The sequence below is a fragment of the Pieris brassicae genome, chromosome 11 (genome assembly GCF_905147105.1).
Source record: "Pieris brassicae chromosome 11, ilPieBrab1.1, whole genome shotgun sequence".
Classification (NCBI taxonomy): domain Eukaryota; kingdom Metazoa; phylum Arthropoda; class Insecta; order Lepidoptera; family Pieridae; genus Pieris; species Pieris brassicae.
In genome coordinates this window covers 6,365,023-6,384,663 of record NC_059675.1, presented here as the reverse complement: position 1 = coordinate 6,384,663, position 19,641 = coordinate 6,365,023, and the positions used below count along the sequence as shown (strand labels likewise).

At 31.6% G+C, this 19,641-nt stretch overlaps 1 protein-coding gene across 12 annotated transcripts in view; it reads right to left on the bottom strand.

The window, feature by feature from the left end:
• Window positions 1-19,641, bottom strand: part of LOC123716254 (band 4.1-like protein 4) — a 42,165-nt gene that overhangs the window by 17,866 nt on the left and 4,658 nt on the right. For all 12 annotated transcript variants that reach the window (XM_045671904.1, XM_045671903.1, XM_045671910.1 and 9 more), the window contains exons 2-5: window positions 14,309-14,418; window positions 11,241-11,345; window positions 10,556-10,677; window positions 6,028-6,125 (exon numbers count right to left, since the gene is read on the bottom strand). In XM_045671904.1, coding sequence (XP_045527860.1) covers window positions 6,028-6,125; window positions 10,556-10,677; window positions 11,241-11,345; window positions 14,309-14,395 — 412 coding nt within the window. In that variant the 5' untranslated portion in view covers window positions 14,396-14,418. The remainder of the gene's footprint in view (window positions 1-6,027; window positions 6,126-10,555; window positions 10,678-11,240; window positions 11,346-14,308; window positions 14,419-19,641) is intronic.

Here is a 19,641-nt window from a genome sequence, read left to right as displayed (position 1 = left end):
AGGAAGGAGCACCTTCCTTCCTCGACATTGGTGACCTCGACATTATCAGCCTTAATTCGTTCTCATTTTGCATACGTAGTAGCAAAACCACTTAGGGTTATATTACAGTTTAAGGCACATTGTATATCAACGTAGCTATAACTAATAAGGATTTTTCAATGAGATAGTTATTAATTGTTTTTAATTAAACAAAGATTTCAAAAATGTTTAGTACTGAGCAGTCATAATTGAAGTGAAACTTCTGTATCGGCCTTGTAAGAAAAATTACCGTCACATTTTTCGGTTACGCTTCACATTTTTCCGTTACGCGCCATTTTTTTCTTGTCCCTACCATGGTGGATTCGAAGCCATTAATAACAAAAATATATAATAACGATAACAATGAGAGTAATAATTCTATTACAATTAATGAAATTCTGTAATAATCTTAGTAATGACGTAAAATGAAATAATTGATTATTTGTATTCATGTCTATGATAATAAAAGCCTTTTGTTAAACTTTATCTTAATTAACTTTATTTAACCAATTTCTGCAAAGTTGCATATAGTAATTTTTTCGAAAAATAAGGTTATAAAGAAGTTTCACTCTTACGTGTGTACACTAGACACGCACAATTTTTTTTACCACAGCAGATTTACAGCACAGTACCACAATAAATGTATTATCTGAATATAGCAATGATAATGAGTAAAAAAAACTAAATATTGTAATTACTACAGTAACATAGAACATTGCACTTACAAAGTAGTTTAGGGTGGGGTCGTATCTCTTGGGAGCTGAAGCTGGGACATTTGCTGATGCGAATGAGATTAGATGCAAACGATGTACGCTGAGGGCGCGTTTACCTTTTGAATAACCCATTCCTATTACGTTGTCGCTTGGCTTAATAGCAACATATAAGACAACCTTATAAAACGTTATCTAAAAAGTCAATTTGAATTCTAGAAATATAATACGAAATGATATTGAAAAAGAAATCAAAATGTACCAAAAAATGCTAATTTCTTTGACATACATATTATTAATTAATTAGACAAAATTCAAGAAAAGCTAAAATTTCTCACATAACAATATAGGGAGAGATTTAATTATGCTCCCGTATAATTAATACATAAATATTAATGGAAATATTCGAGTCAAGACGTAATTAACTGTCTTCTGGTACCATCAAAGGTCTTTCTTAATAAACAGAGCAAGTAAAAAGTAAGTTAGAATTGCTTATGTTCAGATGAAATAAATAAATTATTCCTATTATGAAAACCTCATTATTTTATAAAAGACATTCCCATTGTTACTTAATACTACCTCTACTTATTATAGAACCTGGATTTAAGTTATTACGGTATTTGTTGCCATGGTTACCATTCGTTATTAGGAAATAACATCGTAACCATGGTAACAAAGAGGGTACTAACTTTAATCCACGTTTTATTATAAGCGCGTAGAGGCAGCGAATGTTTCTTTCAAACCGGAAGTGTTTCATATTTTGTTGCGTTTAATAAAAGCAATTATATACTAATATATGTACATAAAGTTAACAGCTATACTTACTTTGGGTCAAAGAAAAATAATTTTTCAATTATATATATATAATAATAATAATGAAACACAAACCAATAAACGTGGTACAAACAAACTCTATTTCCATATCCCGCGCATTCCACATTTTGTTTTTTTCGTACTGAATTTGCCAACTGATCGTGTATTTGGTGTGTTCGTGATACCTATATTCAGCCAGTTATTTTAATACGTGTTTTTTACTTTTATAAAATGTATTTAATAAGTAAAAAAGTGAAAGCGTCAGTTTTGGGTTGCTACTTGTGTGGACGTTTGCCCCGTCAACGGTAAGTCTCGAACTTCAATATTGTTCTCTTTGGAGTAGAGACGCTTGAGCCGTGGGATTCAAGTGCATAGGCGCTAATTAAAGGGCTAAGTTGGCACCTAGTAGATGGTAGCGGTGACACCACAGCTGGCTTTCCTCGCTCAACGAATAAGTGTCGCAATATAGCGAGGAAATGCTGCCAGCGTTAAAGGTACACAGGGTCCAAACTTTTAAAATCTGCTTCTATTTAGATTAAGATTAAGTTAAGGGATTATTAAGGAAGGGGATTACGTTAAGGTTATAAATACTATTTATTTGATTGTTATAATTACTAATTTAATAAAAACGTTATTTTATAGGTATCAATTTTTTTATAGCTAAATTATTTTTTATATTTATTATAAAATTATTGTATGTACAAGTTATAATGATACTTATTATACTAACCACTGTCTATGGGAAAATACAGGCTATATATATACTGTTTCATAAAAGAAAATGACTTAAGAACAGATAGTTAACGAGTTTATGTTAAACCATTTTAATTACTTGAAGGCACTACCGCGCGCAATGAATTACGTAAAAATAAGAATTCTGTCTTATCGCAATGTGCAGCCACGAAAAACATTTCTAACAAACAGCGTCCGTCAGAAGCATCGAACGAGTTTCAATAGTACATGCCTAACAAAAGGTTTCATTGAACTCGTAATGAGACAATCTTAATAGAAAAAATCAATATTTTTGTTAATTCATGCAAATTCCAGTCATTTTACTATGGATGGCTAATTTAATACCGTGTAGTTAAAAAAGCGTTTATTTGTGTTATTTCATATATTCTACGATATTTAAAAATACGACTAGTAAAATAATACTTGTATGGAAATTGTATTCCTCAATTTATTTTAGTACACTGATACTGTTGAAGTTGACAAATGAGAGTCATACAGAATTTCAGTGGTTAATAGATTTGAATGTGGAATATAGAAGGGCATTGAATATCCGATAATTACATTTTAAATAAAATTAAAATTACTGCTTTTAGTTTCAATGTTTTTAATAATTGTATTCATTTGTTGTCAAATATAATTCTGTTTTTAGCAACCCATTTCCTTATAGGTCAATTACCGATTTCTTATAATATAAATTGTCTTATATAGTTTTGTACGAATATATCTAACAAATTTTACTAACCCAGAACCATAACACAAAATGCTTGTGAACAAAGTTTAGTTTAAAAATGTGAGCCTAGTTCTCAGAGCGCGAGGTTTGTAAAAACATTCGGCTTTTGACGGCAAAAGCTTACACAAGAGACTGGGCGTCTGTACGATATTTTTGCGGACTGTGTTGATTTTAAATATGCCAATCGAATAAGAAAATAAAACAAATCTTTCGTTCAGTACAGACCATAACAGATGTGTGTTAAAAAATGACGCTTTAGCATTTAACCTTTTATTATTATCACTTTAAGGCCTCCTTTACTCCTTCGTCACTTCTAGGCCATGACCCCAATGTCGCCAGACGTTACTTTTTTTCTCATTAGTCAAATATACGAAGTATTACTATGCAATTTGAATAAAGCATTTAAGCCTAAGCTTAGAGTAGTAAGTACATACTAACAGTACCATAGGTCGTATAGTTTATTTTTTAGATTATGTATAAGTAAGCTCTAGCCGCTCAGGAATCTTGCTTTGTTAAAAATTATACAGTTTATACTTTGTTAGATGACGTTGCTGATTTCGCTATATAATTTAAAGCATAATATTATTACGACTCAGTTAGTTCAATGACCTAAAATTAGTTAAGATATCTATTTAAAAAAAATGTAAAATTAGAAGCATTTTATACACATTTCTATTTTTGACGTTCATAAGTGTACATTGTGTTACCTATATGAATAAAGGATTTTGAATTTTGAATTAGCAATATTATTTAATTAATAACTACATTGTAGTGAAATGTTATGGCGTCCTTATAGTGTGTTTCGCACAGTTTTAAGTAATTAACTGTATCATTTTAACCTTTTAATTTTTAATTTATTATCACCTGCCTGTGTTGAGTGATAAGTATGCCCAGGGGAAATTAGGGGCATAACTTTTTATTGTGTAAAGGATTTCCATACCCCATTAGGCTGTTATTTGTTACATACGTTTGGCGTTAGGCCAACTGAACAATGCTTTCATCCACAACCTATTACAATAGGAACTGCTTAATATGCTCCTCAAGTTATCACCACCGTAAAATATCTGTACTTATACCTGACAGATTGTTATCGGAGTGACTACGTGGGACCTATGTAGGGACTATGAATAAAGGGCTATTAATAGAATAGCGATATAAAATTATTAGTTTGTACTTCTACCATAATTATAATTGAGTGCGCATTGCTGTGATAGCGTAAATGGTTAAGCGAATTCATGAGTTTTTCACTGTTCTTTGTACGGTGAAATAAAACATTGAGAGGAAATCATCGCAAGTCAGGTATTGGTTACTCGCCTATGAAGAACTATCATTAATAAAGCAAACTCATAAATCTATCTGTCTCATGGCTCGTTTACGTTCACGTTCACACGTTATTTAAAACACAATATTCATAGAAACATTGTTATATCAACTCCTTAAATGTTAAGTGATTCGTTTTTCAGTAAAAGAGTTATAAGTTATTAGTCGTTAAGTATGCATGCGTAAGCTCTCCAAAAATCTCATACTTAACTGATTAGCGTTGATTCGAGGTTACCTACTAGCCTTCAAGTCTTGATGATTCACATATCAGGCATATTATATGTACGAGTATAATAAATTATATAGGCTGCTTAATACCTACCCGCTTACCGTCTCAAATCTAAATATATGATTAGAGGACTGGACTTATGTGTTCATAAGTCGTACGCAGTACGGTACTGTGTACCTTACGCAGTGTTGGAGATGCTTCTGAGACCTAATATATATAGTTACACATTTCATTCATTCACTCACTCAATCACCTATTTGCACCCACACACTCACTCATGCACTCAGGGGTGTTGAAAACAGTGGAAAAATCAAAAACAAAGATAAATAATGTAATTAAAGATTATATATTTTAAGGAATTTATAATTAAATTTGTTATGGAAGAGCTGGAAACCTTAACACATGTATTTTTTTTTACTAAAAAGGGTTCCCAAATCCTAATTTTAATCTTGTACTTATAATCAATAAGTACATTTTTATTTTATTATTTATATAAGTATATCCATTAAATAAAAATATGTACAATAGACCCAAAAGAATTTTTCGATAGATCAGTCCGAAAAAATATCTAATAATCGGTTTGAAAGTATTTCATGCATATTAATAGTTTAAGTTATGCATTAATTTACATTAATTACGGTTATTTGAAAGTTTATATATTATGATTCAATCAAGTTTTGATGTTTTATGTAAATTTGTTCGTGATTATCAAATTGATTAATATAATTGAGACATTCAATATATTTTACCTTCTACGTTTACATGTCGAAATGTGAATGCTATCTATATATATATAAAAATGAATCACGGCATCACGCGGGAATGGCTGGACCGATTTTGCTAATTCTTTGTTTGTTGTGTTTTTTTTATTTTCAGAAGGTTCTTATGAAAGAAAAAATTAAGAAAATTTAAGAATACTTTTGTTACAATATCAATTTATATATATATATATTTATTTCAATCAAACTTTTTTGATGTAAGGCGTTTGACATAACATTGACAGAATGCGTGAAAAATGAATATTGTTTAAAACATTATGCTTCGATTGGAGTTATTAAACTGATAAAATACATATAAAATAATTGCAGTCCCTAATTGTTTGTGGCATTAATCTTGAACATCCATGTTTTTCACATGGCCGGAATACCAACAAATTTATATATGCGCCAGAAGAACAAAGAAAGAATGTTGTGTATCATAATGCATTTAGTTAATTAAACCAATTCGAAATCAATATTCATAGTTAAAACAGGACTACGTCTGTCGGGTCCGCTAGTATTTGATAAAAACATTGTATTTGTATAGCCTAAAACAAATGTTTAATTCTCCTTAACTCCTTTAATAATTATTTTTTCTTTAACAGAGGTTTATATCTTTACACAAGTTTCCATTGCATTCACAAATATATTAGTTACACACGTAATTGTTACGCAGTATTATTTCAGACTTCAAATGAAAAATAATAAGACACTTACATTGTAAGACATAGGCTGCAAGCTCAGCCGCGAGGTCAAAATTGACAGGCAGCCGGCCACGCAGAACATCTTGCTTTAGTTGCAGAAACAACTGGTACCTGGAAACAACGATTTCCTTTTTCATCTATTTATACAATCCCCCTTCCCATGCTTCAATGATCAGCGCAACCAGCTTGACATCACGGAGAAGACACAAAAACACAAAACCTTTGAGCTAGTGTAATCTTATCGTAAGTGTTAAGTGGATACTGTAGGTAAGTGCTAGTGGACATTGTGACATTGTAGATAATACTTTAAGAATTCTAATGAGTGTTTTAGAACATTAAATTTTAATAGAAAAACCAGTGGCGCTACAAGTCTTGGCCTCAGATTTTTTGTTTCGTGATCATTTGTTTTTTCTAACAGGCAAATAATTGATCAAGTGGCATTTTATAAGAACAGTAATAATAATTAAAAATTATATACTATACTATAATTATAAATTATATTAATTAAACAATTGTTTAAGCAGTGTAGATTTAATGCTAGCAGTATTTTCTCGCTGTATTAGAATAATTGTTCGTTGAGCGAGGAAAACACCGGCTCTGGTCACAGATACTACCAGACGCGAACTTAAATCTTCAAAACAGCATTAGTTTTGCCTAGATATGGTGTTTAAAATTTTGTGATATGTAGAAATACTTTTATAACATTTCAAATATGCCTAATAAAAGCACATGTGTTCTTTATGGTAAATTACATATTTTAGCTAGCAAATTAGAGTATACAAAGTCTAAAACAAAAATACGTCTAAAATAGTCCAAAAATTAGTGTGAAAACAACGACTTTACTTTGTTATAAATAAAAGTCTTAGAAATAAAGTTTTTATTTATTTACACTTCGTTGCCATAATAAAGAAAAATCATACATATAAAAAAATAAAAAAGCAGGTTACATAAGTTATTAGGTAACGGGTGGCCCTATCGCTAACTAGCGATTTCTTCCAGGCAACCCTAATATCGAACAATAAAAAATAAAAAAGAGGGTAAAGCACAAGAAGTGCATAATTAATAAACAAAAAAAACTCAAAATGTAACTATAACTAAAATTAAATAAAATAGAATCTAAAGAAAAAATATAAATACTAATATGTATAAACAAAAATGTAAAAGGTAATCCAAAGGTTAATTGAGTAAGAAAAATGATCAAAAAGAAGATTTTTAAATAAATTTAAATACTGACCTCATCTGATATAAATTGCTAAGGAATTCCATAGCAGGATACTTTGCACAGTAAAGGGGGAGTCGAAGAAATCAGTTTTATAAGTATAAGTAGGAGTTTCAAGAATTAGATTGTCTAAGGAACGCAAGTCAAGTTTGCTTTAATTAACTAGGAGTTTTAGGATTAAAAAGAACATTATAAAGATGTTGTAAAACGTGCATTTTACGCCGCAATCGAATGGGTAGCCAATTAATTAATATTAATCAAGCAACATTACGTACACTCACGGGATCGGGTTCTATATATAAATCTAATTTATCGCTATCTTCAGTAGGAAATAATAATATTCGCATGTTAATTTGAAATAATTAAATAGTTACTAAATTATTTCAAATATAGAACTATTATTTATATAGTCTATATAGAATGATTTGAAGTAAGATAGCGACAATATTTTTCACGACTGAGTTTTCGATCTGACAGAATATTTTAAGAGATATGAATCCATTAATATTTCTTCAGCCAAAGCGGTCTTAATGAAAGCGTCACGAAGCGCCCTTAGAAGGAAATTAAATATTAAAAGACCATCAAGTTAAGACTAGCAAAGATTTTAAACTGAGGCTTTATTTAACTTAAGGGTAGACAGTTTTTCGGAGGACTGACATGGCTTAGCGCCTGTCAGCGAAATAATAAAACAACTGCATCGGTATTTCAAAAATTCCCCTTGAATTTCTTTAACTTTTATAACAAAGTAAATGGAGATATCATTTGTATATATAAGGAAGCCCCCATCCAATTAAAATTGTTTATGAAACTCATAGGACTATTTTATTGAATGTAGCTAACTCACAAGTACTCTAATGCTGGCCTGCTCTATTCAACTATTCATTTTATCATGGTAACGTGTTTACGACCTTACCGGGCTTAGTGAGAGCGCTCTTAGGATTTCTTTGTTACTTCCCCTATTTTAACTTCATGTTATACATATTTATTTCATTTAATAAGTAAGTAAACACTAAAACCCACTAAGGGGTTAACCTTGGTGACTGAAAGACTAAATTAAAATTCATAATAAACTAAAGAGTTACAAAGAAATCAATTAATACAGTAACAATCAATTGTGTGTATCACTCATATCTACAGTATGACAGTTTTAAATAGGAAGCTTAACAATGAAATAGTTAAAACAATTTTATAAACTTATACAAATAATACGGAGCATGAAAATAAATATTTGTATTTTGATAAAGCATACAATTTTCAATTTGAATAACCTTTTTAACATATATATATATATATATGTGTGTGTGTACATCAATTATTACACGAGTTAAATTAATGCAAGGTTATTTTCTTAATAGAGCTTTTGAAAAAGAGATATGTTGCTCTAAAATGGAAGCTTAATGTATGTTAATGTAATTAAATCACTTCTTTATTAACATATGTATACTTTAAGTCAATCGAGTTCTCACAATAAACCTTCGAACTAAAAACTTTAATAAAGGGGCTGTAACTTAAAAATTTACTTCGACCTGACAAAGGGAGAAAGTGCTTTGTAAACGCGAATAGGATTTTACTAACTTTCACGACATCTTCTGTGAGGGGTTGATAGTCTTACTAAGGAACATCGTTCATAAACTTTGTATATTTCTTAGCATTTTAATTAAAGATGTCTGAATTGACGCTAAGGCTGAAATCAGATGTACAAAATCATAAGAAAATTTGTAAAGTAGATAGTTTTAATTAATATTAATAATTCACACATTTCATTTATTTCAAAATATTTGCGGCAAATTTTTGGCGGAAACATACATGCTACTTTCATTATTATTAAAAAATGAGGTTATTGTGACAACTGGCATGCGTTAATAATTGTTAATTTGCTATTAACCGAGAAGTTGACAGTTCTTAAGACGAAAGGCGAATACAAAAAGAGTTTACATAGCTTTAGTTCTTCAATTATTATTTATATATAAAAAATCGACCTTTATTAATATAAAATTTTGTAATACAATATCAAATAAATATCGTCAGCCTTACAACTCAGTAAAAACGCGAGTCGTTCATTAAAAATACCAAAAAACTTGCGTATTTTATATGTAACACGGAGGGTTTTTATTACACAGGTCTCGGACAGTAACGGACACAGCGAGCACTTACTATCCATAACTGTTACAGTTTCAAGGGTAGTATACTGCTGAGTGGACAGTTACACGTACAGGGCACATGTGTTTTATTATCACTTATAGTCGCAAACCATGCTTTTCGTGTTTCAAAAAAAACATTGTTAAAGTTTTCATTATTATTTCATTTATAAAACTAAAATATCATAGTATTGTGTAACAAAAGTGTTAAAATAGCTTTTACACATTAAGAAAAACACTTTTTGAACGAATTAAAGCTATGCTATAAAAACTTATAATTATTTACATAATTCTAAATTTTAAATTAAAAGTTTTTAATAATAATACATAGCTTTAATCCGTTCAAAAATTGTTTTTCTTAACTAAAATATCATTTAAGATACTTTAGATCATTGAAGAGAAAATACATGTTACGGGAGTAAACGCCTATACCACGATTTTTCGTTGTGCATTACTTATACAGACAGAAGTATATATTTTAAGAAGATTGGATGACAACCAATATAAATAAACATATGAATTACTCAATGCATTTTTTAATAATTATGTTTCATAATTTTACCTTGTCGTAACAAAGATTGTAGAGTGGTAAAAAGTTTTTACATTTTAATAAAAAGTTTTAAACTTTGAAAAACTTCGAGTCTTTGCAGTACTTAATCTGAAGTCCTTCATAAGTCACAACCGTGGAAATGTCGTTAGGTAAGATATTTCATATAAAAGCAAATATTAATTAACTCCGTAAAATGATGAAAGACACTTAAGACGTCGAATAACCGTAGATTTCTTATATTTTGCTCATACATATTAGTCTTATAAAGTAGTTATGCTCTGTGTTTGCCTTCTATTTCATTTTTTACGTCTTAGTCGTCTGGAAGAAACTGCTTTTAGTAGTAAGATCGCCATTCTCATCCTTTGTCATTATTATAATTCTTTTATATAATTGTCTTATATAATTTTCCACGTATATATTGGCAATTAAAAGTGGCAGTTTGTCAGTTCTTCAAAGTTCTTCTTCTATTTTGTTCAATTTATATAAGGGTAAACACTGTTGCAAATGTCAATAGGCATTAATTATCATTAAAATATCACATACATCTTATTATTTATATTAAAGAATAAAAAATATAATATGCATGGTCATGGCTCATGATCTCTTCGTAGATATGTATAAGTTATATATGTACCTCGTTATCTCCTCTAAGAGTTTGCATGGATCCGTTGCATAGAACTTGACTCCGAAGTAGAAAGTGTGGGTATCCGACCCACGCAGTTGACGCCGAAGACGTTTTCCGGCATCCAGCCAGTGCTAAAAAAATATCTAATTAACTTACCCATATAATGTATATAAGAGTAAATAATAAGTATATAAAAGTACTTTTAGAGAATAGACACTAACATAAAATTTTCTAATACATATATACTAACATTATAAAAGGAATGATTTTTATTGTTGATAATTATTATTAAGTTATTTTACTGCTGCTAGGTTATTTATTTACTTCCAAAATATTTAATATCTAATTAAACTAGCGTTCAAAGCCGGCTTTGCATGGCTAATAATATAATAATTTGATTTATACTATTATCATAGCAGGCATTAATAACCACAGTATAAAGTGATGAACATAGATTAGATTGCTCTATCTTTTTTAATAGTTTAAAAACATTTAACAAAAACATCCTTTTTTAAAGTGTTCTATATATAAATATAACCTTATGAGTATAGTATATACAGGATTATGTAAGATCCTTATTGTGTTTTTAAGATCAGTCAGTGTTGTAGCTTATTCAAAGCAAACAAATAATCAAATTTCTGGTTGTATTATACTGGTAGTAAAATTATAAACAAAATGTTTAAAACAAGCTTACCGTTTGGTTATCTTGGTCAACGTAGCGAAGTCCGAAATAAGCCGTCTCCAAAAGGTCGAGATGTCTAAAGACAACATCCAACAACGTTTGGCCCGTACTATTGTCCTGAAAACAAAACCAGTATTAGTATCATTTTATAGAAACTGTTTGCCGAGCACAAACAATCGCTTTGAAGAAACTTTTGAAGGAAAAAGATGTGTTATTTACTCATTCATTTTGTTTAGAAGTCCGTGAACATTTCTATTATTTATATTTGTACATAACAATAATAGTATGTGCATTAGTTTTGATACCTTAGTCAACAAAATTCAAATAATATACATATTTAAATAAATAGTGTTTCTCGAAACTTAATCATATTAATTAAATGTAAAACGGTTGAGCAGCAATCATATATAAAAATCATACCGATCAGTAAACGGCAGTTGATCTTTTAAAAAACTACATAAATAAAACTTGAAACGTACAAAATAGTAATAGCGAATAAATTAGTTTAACCGTGGAAAGGCACGCAAAAAATAAAAAAATCAGTTCGAAATCGATCTCCCACGGTTCAGCTATCTCCAATTATCATTTCTCGATACCGAGCTTTCCACAATTAAGCTAATTCGCACGCCAGATCAGGACCTGTAAGACCAGTAGTGATGTTGAACATAATGATGGGGCACATACAACTCTCACGCGTTTCAACACGGGATGATGGCTTATTATATTATAATACTTAAGAAATCGACCTCTTAATTTCCTGTGACAACGTATCATCTTAATCTCAGACTTCCTGTAACTTATCTCTTTAGATAATATTACGTAAAGTACGAACGATATATAAACCATGTGTTGAATATTGTATGGCACTAAAACGAACGCAGCTTTATCACTCAAAATTCAATTACAAATGTCATGGTGTTTATTTTATTATTCTGTCCACAAAAGTAAAATATTTGCCGTAACAAATTAAATCAAATACGACTAAGCGGTCAGTTTCGATATAACACAAACGGCATATATCAACATTCGGTTATTCTGCGTCAGTTTGTGGGATAATTGCGAAACAGTTCGTAGAGATGAATAATAAATGATTTAATAACAGAGCGCGTTTGCTCCGAGCGGGTATGTTCAGTTAAAAAAACAAGTAACGATTTGAAAATCTGACGGTAGACATGGTAGGTTCTGTATTGTGCACGCGATGTGCCTCGGGCCACGCGCACTATCTACACAAAACGACACTGTTTGTCGACAGAAACATTTAATTTTAAACTCTTCCAATATATAGCAACCCTACAATGTCGATGTTGCTTTAAAAACTACATTACCAAATACGTAATCCACTAAATAGCTTGATACAAAGCCACCCAAATACTTTTCTAAACTCCCTTTTATACCCAAAAAAATTACGGTTTTTGAAATAATCATAATTTGACATTAATCAACTTTTGTACTACTAAACGGAAATGATTTACTGTTTAACATTCATAAAAACGTGGAGAATTAAGTAATTACCCATCAATTAGACCCCGGGGAAATATTTTCCAAGTCATTGTTTAAAGAAATTACCAGGGTAATTGTCTTCGTTGCTGGGTTAAAGGCTGTGAACGCCTTCTATATAACAGGCACATCTAGATTCTAGGCAGTAGACCGTGAAATGTTGTCGTCTCAATTTCCTCCCGTGACAATACACTCCGCAATGACCCCGCAATTTCTACGCTTAGCTTTGCTCGTAAATTACTGTGCGCCCTAAGATTTATTTGAACGAGAGTTTTCATTTTAGTAATAGGAAGAGTAAACAGCAATCAATAAGTTCTGTTATATAGAAACTATCATTTATATGAATCGTTTGTATGAGAAAACTTGTCGTGTTTGTGATAAACGCTCCTTTTTAGATAAGGAAACTGAGAAAAGGACGGTGATTTATCTAAAATAACCATACAATTTAACGGAAACGTCGAACTCGTCGTCGGCACTTCGTCCAAATTGGACGATTTTAGCGCAATATATTATGGGCTTCTGTATTTGTTTCGGGAACAACTTACAAGTTTTTACTATTAAGATTTGGAAGAAATGCGAAAAGATTTTCCTTTATAATAACATTAAACAAATTTTGAATTATTCGTTGGTTTTCAGAACTATTAACTACTTCAAGTGGATTTCAATGAACTTGTAATTTTTTTGGGAAACTATGCGAGTAATAACACTAGAAATGTTAAATTCTTTACTATGAATAATTATTATTTTAATTATAAAAAATATTTTATTAAGGAAGGTTAGTAATTAAGCAATAAATGTCATTGTAGAATGCGTTTGTATAGTTCCATAGGATTAATTTACAGTACAATAACGGTCCAAGTTCTGAAATCGACCATGTTTATGCAAGGAGTATGGTTTAAGTAGAATGTAAATGTTGCCACGTGGGGAGGACAAGCAGTCCGTACTCGACACCCGCGATCCACTCTCACATTCACCACGCGACGACAATGCGAGCCAAATAGAATTTAATATTCATAGAGACGTACGATTCAGTGAATTCACTGCTCGCACCTTGGACCCGGGCCCCGCATATAAAAGACCTTTCTTAAGCCCCCGGGTGAACTTCAAATAATTCGCCTCAGAATAGCTGCACTTCACAAGTGATGGAATAGAAATGGAGAAAAAATCCATGCGTTGTTTCATGATACGGCGAAATTGGAAATACCGCTGGAGTCCCAAAGGGCGGCTGTGAGCTTTAAATAATCTTTTCTTTTTGATAAAAAAGCGTATTAGCCTCAGGAAAATATTAATACGTATTTCAACTGTATTAGAATAATTTTTGAGAAATAGTTGAGTCAAAAGTCCCGGAAACAGGCTTTCCTGACAGAAGGCTAAATATGATATTTGTTTTAAAAATAAAACAGCGACGGAAATGTGACTGACTCATCTTTACTGAGGATTTTCGGAACTATTTAACCATTATAGACATCCTACCCAAGATATTTATTAAATAAATTAAAATAGAACAAAACAAATGACGGTGAGTGTATATAACAAATTTCTAACAAACACAAAAAATATGTTTATCTTTATGTTATTTTTACCTGCATTTCGTGAAGTAATTCTCTTTCGTCGAGAAAAACTACACGACAAGCCAGAGTTCGCGGTGCAGGGCACAGACAATCCATCATTTTTCTAGCTTGGGCCGCTTCAACTGAAACAAGGAAAAGCCGAATTAATAAATTAAACAAATTGCTCTAAACTGGAACATAATAATTGCCTACTAATATTTTTAGATTACAAAATGTTTGCATATTTTGTGTTAACATACAAATTCCTTGTTAACGTTGTTTATCTTGTATTACAGGTATTCTAAAATATGAACGTATACATTTTCTCTCTCAAAGCTAAAGTTGTTTGAAGGCAATTACGGAGTTATTTGCAGCGAGACTCAATAGTAAAATCACCAAAGGGTTGGTCGAAACCAAATATATCCTCGTTAAAAGTTAGTCCAGGGAAACGCGAGTGCCGCTTTCTGTTTTAACAGTTTTATTTTAATTAGTAGCAGCACCCTCTCTAATAGGCGGATTTGATTTGACGGGATTTTTCAAGCTCATGTTGGCATACAATTTTATTAGTGAGTATTGATGGACGAGTATTGTGACTACCGAACGCCAGACTTTCCGCAGCTTAATTGAACTTTCCCTTTTCATCCTGCACGTTAATAAAAAGTACTCGGCTCTATCGGATTATACTTTTAAATCTCGTTTTGTGTACAGAGGTAAAGTATCTAATTATTCAATGCAGGATTGTAATGAGTTTGGAACTACACGTACAAACAAATAACATTAAAACACTGTGAAAACTATATTATAGTGCAAGACGAAACTTCTAACAAAGCAGGGAGCAAACTGAGAAGTTGGAAACAAACAACAAAGACGGCAATAGGACCTATTAATCCGAGCGATCCTGCAAGAGATTAAAGTCTCTATTGCCCGACATAACTTGAACCTGAAAGTTCCAAAATATTTTTAAATAAAACTATGATACGACCTAGGACATATATCATTGTTGTACATCAGAATTCATTACTTTTACTAACACTATGATGATCCTAGTTGACAATAATTTAATTGGTGTGTTATTGCCACCAGACGCTTGAGGTCTTTACTAACTGATGTAAAATACTATGAATAAATGCCTTTCATTGGTTAAAAGGAGTAAGCCTTTAAAAGGCCTTTAATCTTTATAAACTAGTGCTCGAATTTTTAAGTAAAATGATTCTATTCCAATTCTTAAACCCCTCTTTTTGGTAGATAACTTAGCTATCAAAGTATCCAGCCAAAGTCTGTAATATTTAGTTCATATATTTTATTTGAAGTAATAAAATCTATAATCAAATTCTTTAAAAGAAAATTATCTCGGTATATGTTAATACTTAAACTGTCTGTACTCCCAAAAACCAATATATATAACAACTTCAGAACTTAACGTTTTGCTTGAATATACATATTTTATATTTTGTGGAAATCGTAAAGTCGGTGCGAGAAGCTAGTATACAACTATGTGAATGCACTTATAGCGAAAGAACAATTGTGTTGGAACCACATCAGAACACATCGCTACAATTTTCTTTGTTTAATAATTCCTGCATTTAATAGTACTGTTGGGAACTCCATTGTATGTAACAATAAAAGTAATTTTCTTGCGTTATAACAGATAACACTTATATGGTTTATGTATTAAAGGAGAAGGCATTTCTTTTTGAATATTTACAATTCTTGGAATTTGGTTGTTTTTAAAAATAAAACTTTGCATTCAAATAAAATGTAAATAAATACGTTAAAATTCGTGGCGCGTTCTTTCTTGTTATTTGGCAAGCTGAGTGGGTGGCATAAATACATTTAACTTTAATAAAATACTCTAGATAAAATAATATAATGGATTCATGCTTCACGATGAATGTATTCTTGTATGGAACTTTTATTCGCACGACGGGATATTAATTTTTAAATATTTTAGAATTAAATAAAGTATATGCTAGTCGGAAAAACATTTTTTAAATCAGTGTAGATGTCTCAAATTTCAGCCGCTTTTTAAAGCACTTTGCTGCGCATTTTTTTGTGTGCGGCCAGTAGTGTTATTTCTGATACCTATAAGACCCATACGATTAAGGGGCTTTCAAGGAAAGAGCGTACACATTTTGCTCATTTTATCATACACCTGTAAGCCTCTTGGCGCTGCAGTGGGCCGCTGGAAGCATTTGTTTCTAAGCCTGCTCCTTTGCCCCCTTAAGATGAAAGTTATTCCCTACAAATATACTACTAAGGACAAACCCAAATACAAACCAAGGTGCTTTAAAATCAATTAACAAAGACCAATCCAGAATATTCCAATCCCAATATGTATAAAATGTTAAAGAGTAAAGACTGATATGCTTATTTGTTTGCTATTTAACTGACTATACACTTTTTTGAACAATGATTATACAAAATTCTGATTATACGTTCTGATTTCTGAGGAAATAGATTGTAACATTTACAAGGCAAACAGTATGAATATGATCCTGTGTACTCATATAACAATATATATACCTTCATATCGACATATGTTATCCATAGGTACATACAAGTAGGTATCCATTTTATCTTATAAGAGTAAATTATTTTATCTCCTCTATTATGTTCTGATTAATCCTCACTGCAAACCGATTGTAGCTATTGCAATTTGGTGGAGGTGTCTACCTCCTTTATATTTATACATTTGGATATAGTTATAAACAGGAATACGACAAAGTGACCAAGTCTTGGTTAAAGCTGATCGTGCACTGCCAACTAAACCAAGTTAAAACTAAACTCAGCGTACTAAACTAAAGTTGTCGGTCCACCAAAATATAAGCTAAAACTATGTTAGTGATGGTCAGTATGTGCTGCTCGTAGAACATTGAGTTATCCAGACGTGAGCAGAGACGAGCTTTGTCGAAAGTTCAGAGGAGGATTACAATCGTCATAGTAGAAGAAGATTGATTATGCTAATTTTATTAAAAACTACGCAAACACAGATACTGGATAAGTAAACACATTCAATGCTGGATACAAAGTAGCGCATTTGTTTAACGAACTAGACGATCATGTATCTAGAGAACAGTTTGATGACTTAATTACAGTGACTGCTAAGGCGCTAAGACTTATAGTAACGAATCGGAAAAGCTGTATCGCCAGTAGCGAGAGGCGCCAGAGGGGTAAGGCAAGCGATAAGGTAAGGCTCTTAGTTTAGGTTACGTTAGGTTAGTTATGAATCCGCCTACACAACTAAGTTAGTTCGACTCAGCTGGGCTAATTGACATAGCTTAGCTGGTATAGTTTGCGGTGTGAATCCAACTGTATGAAAAACTGGCGAGCTAAGCTAAACTAACTTAGTTTAGTTGGCGGTGGACGATCGGGTTACGAGTCCAGACATAGCGCGAATTGACTTCTATTTGTATACATTTTTTACAATGGTAAGTCATTCTTCGTCCTCGGCGTATGTCACTAAACTTGCGAATCTAAGCGAGCTAAGCGACGTTTACGTATACACCGAATATATAGAAGATTCAAAATAGTAATATGACGTTAGCAAAGTTAGGTGCGACGGGCTAAGCGGACGCCACTGCATGCCGTCACGCGTCTGCCTTGTGCATATTGATGTCCAGAGACACACAGTTTTATACCATACCCAAAGGAGTAATAGTTCATAGTGTATGCAAATGTACAACACGGCATCATCGCATCTTTCTGATTTTGTGTGGGTAATTTCAGGACTTATCAATTCTACTCTAGTTCATATAGGCGTGATTAGCTTAGCCATGTCTTGTCAAATGTGTAAAATACAGACTGTTATTACATAATAAATCGGTATAGATTACGACAATTTTAACACTTACCCTCAAATAAAACTTAAATCTAATAAATGAAGCTCATAGTGACATCCAAATGCAATTGAATATGTGTTTATGTGACATTCAATCACAGAATGATTAATGGAAGAGCTGGTATATACAATATACATATAGCTATTATATCAATTCACGTGTAGATCTATGTGGAGAACAGTCAATGCCCAATGACATACGTTTGACTAACAGATCGTGAATTCATTTATTCTACCGTCAATTTGTTGATAAAACGGTATGATGAATTGGAAACATTTTCAGTACTAAAACTAAATACAGATAAGTCCAATCTCTATAAAAGCTTTTCATACGAGTTACATATTTTCAACACTTTTACTAAATTAGTTATATATTCCGAAAACAAAAGATACACAAAACGCTTGGCTACGCAGTTTCAAAGACAAAGCTTACGAGCAAGTCATAATTGAGCAACTTAATAAAGAGTTGTGCGGAATGAATAATTTATCTAAAAAGTAATTTTGCGCACGAAATTTTCTGTTAAAGTAAAAATTGAACTGCCTACGTATTAAGTTAAATGATCCGACACGAATTTTATGTGGCAATAAGTTACACGCAATGTGTGCAGGGACATAGGTGGTGACGTTTCACGTTAGGGAATAAATTGATCTGAGAGGCCATATCTCGGCGGATGTCGCTCGTAAACCTCCACTCGACCACGCACTTTTCGCGCTTCCAATAAACTTGCTTTACCATCAAAAGTGAGTCAATTAGGTTTTCAAGTGTTTTATAAGCAATAAAGCAAATTCATTAATACAACTTCAACGTTTTATTTCAATAGTGCTATATTCAAATAAATATTGTACTATTATCTCCATATTATAATGAGCTGATGCCCGCGACTTAAACCAAATTAAAATAGAATATAATATTATTTTTAATATTCCGTACATTTTCGTTGATTTAATAAAGATGCCTCAAGGAAGCCGAAGCTTTTAATATCCGTTTCATAGTATATAAATATAAACTAACACTATTACAAAACAATTAACATTTGACAATTTCACCTGTCTCAGTTAGTTGTCAAACACCTGGTGGTTAACCCATGGGATTAATACATTTTGGTCACAATCACCTAAGGTAAACAGACGGAGTAATAAATCGGCTATATACCTATATCAAAAAGATCCTTTTCATCATTATGTAAAATTTGTTACGCAATAGCGTACAAAATTTAACCTTATATTATCTATTGGGTAAATATTAGGAGGCTCTTAATATTTTCCGAACTATTGTATTAAGATAAAGAAACAAATGTTACGACAAATATCGAAGGTATCCTTGAAATAAAGTTAACAAATGACTTGAACTCAAGTGCTTGCTTGGAAAGGAGCCAGAAGCACGAATTGCTTACGAATGATATAACGACATACGTTGCTAGAGTAAATTGTTCACAGTGCTTGGGAATTTTAAAAACTAGTAAATTCATATGTATCTAAAAATAATTGTAGAACAAACAATTTTCTCTTTAATATGTTATGTATTCGA